This window comes from Lygodium microphyllum, chromosome 30 (genome assembly GCF_053477565.2).
Source record: "Lygodium microphyllum isolate KBCC chromosome 30, Lygodium_microphyllum_v1.1.10, whole genome shotgun sequence".
Classification (NCBI taxonomy): Eukaryota; Viridiplantae; Streptophyta; class Polypodiopsida; order Schizaeales; family Lygodiaceae; genus Lygodium; species Lygodium microphyllum.
The window spans coordinates 43698398-43702264 of NC_141164.1; the positions used below are offsets into that span (position 1 = coordinate 43698398).

General features: G+C 35.7%; 1 protein-coding gene across 1 annotated transcript; it reads left to right on the forward strand.

The window, feature by feature from the left end:
* The first annotated feature begins 1606 nt into the window (after nt 1–1606).
* LOC148009796 (uncharacterized) lies at nt 1607–3159 on the forward strand. The gene is made up of 4 exons (XM_087673308.1): nt 1607–1636; nt 1747–1933; nt 2162–2678; nt 2794–3159. Exons 2-4 carry the CDS (start codon nt 1747–1749, stop codon nt 3137–3139), a joined length of 1050 nt encoding a protein of 349 aa, XP_087529434.1. The 5' UTR covers nt 1607–1636; the 3' UTR covers nt 3140–3159.
* Nucleotides 3160–3867: the final 708 nt, after the last annotated feature.

Genomic DNA, 3867 nt, shown 5'->3' on the forward strand with positions numbered 1-3867 from the left:
GGCACTCTCCTCTTTGCCATCACGACAGGGTTGTCTCGAAAAATGCCCAAAAATGGGAAAATTTGATGTAAAAATAGAAAAAACTAGAAAACGGGCTGAGGAAAATTAGGGAAAATTATATCTATGTTTGTGCAATGTATAACGATAGCAAAGCACAAGGTTGGCCTAAGTTTATCCCCGTTTCTATGTTTTGTGTATATTTATCGTTCTTCTAAAAGGGAGAAATGCATAGAAACCCTATCTAACCGATTAACGATACAAAATACTAAGAGTTGGATGAAGAGAGACTGAAACACTGAAAGATAAAGAAAAGATTGGATCTATGGAAGAGGATGAATGAAGCATTAGGAGAAATATGGACTCTCTTTTTTGCCCCTTAAGGAGTGAATAAACAAATATAGGCCTAACCAATGAGAGAGCTGGGATTCCAAATTCATGTAACATGAATCTTCTAGCCATATCTTGGACCAAATCTTCCCTCAGCAATAAAATAAGGGAAAAGGGGAGTACAAAGCTGTCACTTCTTGGAAGTTTGTGCCTCGAATTTTCATTTTCTTATTTTTTATGTTTGACTTTTCTTTTCTCCCCTTTTCAGTTTCCCCCTCTTTTTTAGGCGGAACTCAAATTTGTCATATCTCTTTCCCCGCTTCTTCTTTCCTGACGAAATTTTACAGCCTCACTGTTTCTTGCCCTGTCTGTAACCCTGTAAAATTTCATTTGCTTTGCACAAGCACAGAGAGAGTTTCATGTGTTTTATGAGAGCAGAGCTTGTTTTACCAAAGCCCTAAGATTCTCTTCACAAAACTCTATAGGTATATTTTTCTCTTCCATAGATGTTCTATGGTAAAGTTTTATCTCGTTTGGAGAAAACCTGTGCAAGTTATGTGCATTCTCTGACATGTAATTTCTTTTGTTTTGATGCTCTAGGAGTCTCTTATAGTCAATAATAGTGATATTTTGAATACTCAACTTCTTCTTCAACATCTTAGGGTTTCTCTGTAAACAAAGTTACAGGTATATTGTCTTGTTTTTTTGTTGCTCCACTGTTAAATTTTATCTCGTTTAGACAAAATGTATACAAGTTACATGCATACTGAGCTTTCCTTTGTTTTTTTACTCCAAGAATCTCCGAGGGTGAAGAACAATGATTTATTAAGAACTCAACTTCTACAACATCTTTGGGATTTTGAACACTCAACTTCTTCTTCAACATCTTAGGGTTTCTCTGTAAACAAAGTTACAGGTATATTGTCTTGTTTTTTTGTTGCTCCACTGTTAAATTTTATCTCGTTTAGACAAAATGTATACAAGTTACATGCATACTGAGCTTTCCTTTGTTTTTTTACTCCAAGAATCTCTGAGGGTGAAGAACAATGATTTATTAAGAACTCAACTTCTACAACATCTTTGGGATTTTTTGCAGAGAAAGCCACAGGTATATTGCCATTTTTTACTACTGTTCCATGGTTAAATTTCAACGCATTTGGACAAAGCCTATATAAGTTATATGTATGCGTTGACCCAATATTTCTTTTGTTTTTGTACTACAGGAATCTGTCAGTGAAGGAACAATGGTCTTGCTATAAGTCAACTTCTTGTTCAACATATCTAGGGATCTTTGTGAAAGAAATTACAGGTACAATGTTTCTTTTTTAAATTGATCCATTTAAATTTAATTTCATTTGGAGAGAACATTTGCAAATTATACACATGTTGATAGGTAACTTTTGTATTTGGTTGTTACAGATGTCTTCACGGAGGAAAAATATCAGTAGCATACTTGCAGTGGAGGTCTTCAACAGGAAAGATAATGGCGGTAATTGGATTTGTGATAAGTATTATAAGTTGGATTGGATTTTGATGCACCCAAGTACTCGAGGGAGTTTCAAGGTGAAGCGCAAGGATGTTGCAAACCCTAGCAAACATTGGAAAGGTAGAATTCTAGAGTTCAGAAAAGTGTTTAATGGCACAAGTGCAGTAACAGAAGTGTTGATTCAACATGTTTATACGCATAAACAAATCTCTGTACACGACGAGAACAACATTGCAAATTATAAACAAAACAGTAAGTTGTTAAATTTTATCATTGATTATTCTTTTGTATCAGAGTTGTTTTTAAAAGTCTTTGCAGTATTCTAATTCAGTCTTGTTTGATTGACAGCTCTATATCCATCGACTTTGCATGAATGGCAGAATGTGGAATGTTTAAGCAGCAAGATACATGTTTGGCATGAAGAGATAGGTTCTTTGATCTATGATAATACCTCTACAAGTCAACTTGCCACTCAAAATATCTTTTTTTATAATTCATTGTATGTGGTAGAAAGCCAGAGATTGCAGCATGTCCCATTGCCACCACTGTCTAGTGGTGAATGGTTCATTGGTAGCTTGGAGTTGTCAGGAGCTTGCAAGTCGAAGATAAAATTTGACATCAATAGTGCTATGAAACCCACCACAGGCTCCAAAGATGTGCATCTTAATTGGTTTATTCCATTCTCATTGTTTGCACATTTGTTTGGTTCATGTGATGTTTTGAAGAAAACAAAGATTACTTATCAATGCAAGTGTCCATCCGAGGAATGGATGAGTCAGCTATTGGGTGAGTCTTGGGAAGTCAAAAGAACACATTTTGATGAGACGATTGAGTGCAGGGTCAACCAATCTGATATTACATTCAGGTAAAACTTTTTTTACTACTTTGCATACCTTGATTTAATTGACATAGGTCTCGCTTCGATGAATTGTTATGTTAGTCGCATTGATCACTTACCATTATTTTTGTTTTTATTACAGGTATTTCATTGCTAGACAAACTCTGTGCGTTCGCTTTCGATATAGAAGATGGCGACTTTTGCGAGGGGAGTGGATCAGCTTGGATCAAGATATCCGAGATGACACACATACAGCGCTCGTAGATGTGGTAATCTTGTGGAGTGGTCATAATCCTTTCGTAGTCAGTGCAGAGAGTCATTGGCCCATTTATTTTCTGAGACAAGAAATCCAATTAATGTCCAGTGAGCCCCTCTACAACTTCTATTTCAAGTTAGATAATAGAAAAGTCAGGACTCGTAGTGAGCAATCCATGACATGTAAACAATGTGCTTCTCCACATATCCTTGAGATAGTGGAATCCTTGTAAAAAAACTTTATAAAGAGCGAATACATACCTTTTTTGAACTTCTGAGTACTTTAAATTTTAGTTTACTGTGATCCAAGCGTGCGATAATACATACTGTAATTACTCAATCGTGCAGTTAAAAATCATAATTAAATTGCAGGTTAGAGGTCTATAATCTAGAGAATATTGTCTTTGCACAATGATATATTGTAGCGCATCTCTGCTGCTCGTTTCTTACATTTTAATATTAAATTGGATCCAAAGGGAATTTCAAGGCCTTTTAGATTTATTTTCTTTAAAAAATTATATATTTTCTCTCGTTAGACTTGAATATACTCAGCGACCCAAACATATTCGAGGATATAATAATGTAGAACGAAGCGTTTGTCTGTATGAGTAATTTTAACAGTGACTTTAAAGTACTGAAATAAAGAAACTAAGGTAAGAGTTTTAATTTGAAACTTTAGAATTAATAGCTTTATAAAGAACCTTTATTTAAAACCCTAGACACATAAAAGCTATAACTCCAAACTCATTTTCACTTTCATTCTCCACTTCCCTACACTTGTGCTCTCATTCCTTCTCTCTTTGTGTGCCATGGCTACCACTCCCGCCTTCGCCGCATGGATCAGTTCCACATGCTACGCGCACATAGGGGACCAGATATACCCTAGGTTTTGCGTGACCTTGAGTCTAGAGAGCTCGCTTTCTGCTGTAGACCCTGACTCTAGTATACTAGCATCGTTTTG

Excerpts from the sequence above, each read along its gene's own strand:
- LOC148009796 (XM_087673308.1), top strand. The coding sequence starts at position 1,747 with ATGTCTTCACGGAGGAAAAATATCAGTAGCATACTTGCAGTGGAGGTC. Across the intron at positions 1,934-2,161 it reads CCCTAGCAAACATTGGAAAG|CTCTATATCCATCGACTTTG; the intron begins GTAGAATTCTAG and ends TTTGATTGACAG. Across the intron at positions 2,679-2,793 it reads CAATCTGATATTACATTCAG|GTATTTCATTGCTAGACAAA; the intron begins GTAAAACTTTTT and ends TTTTTATTACAG.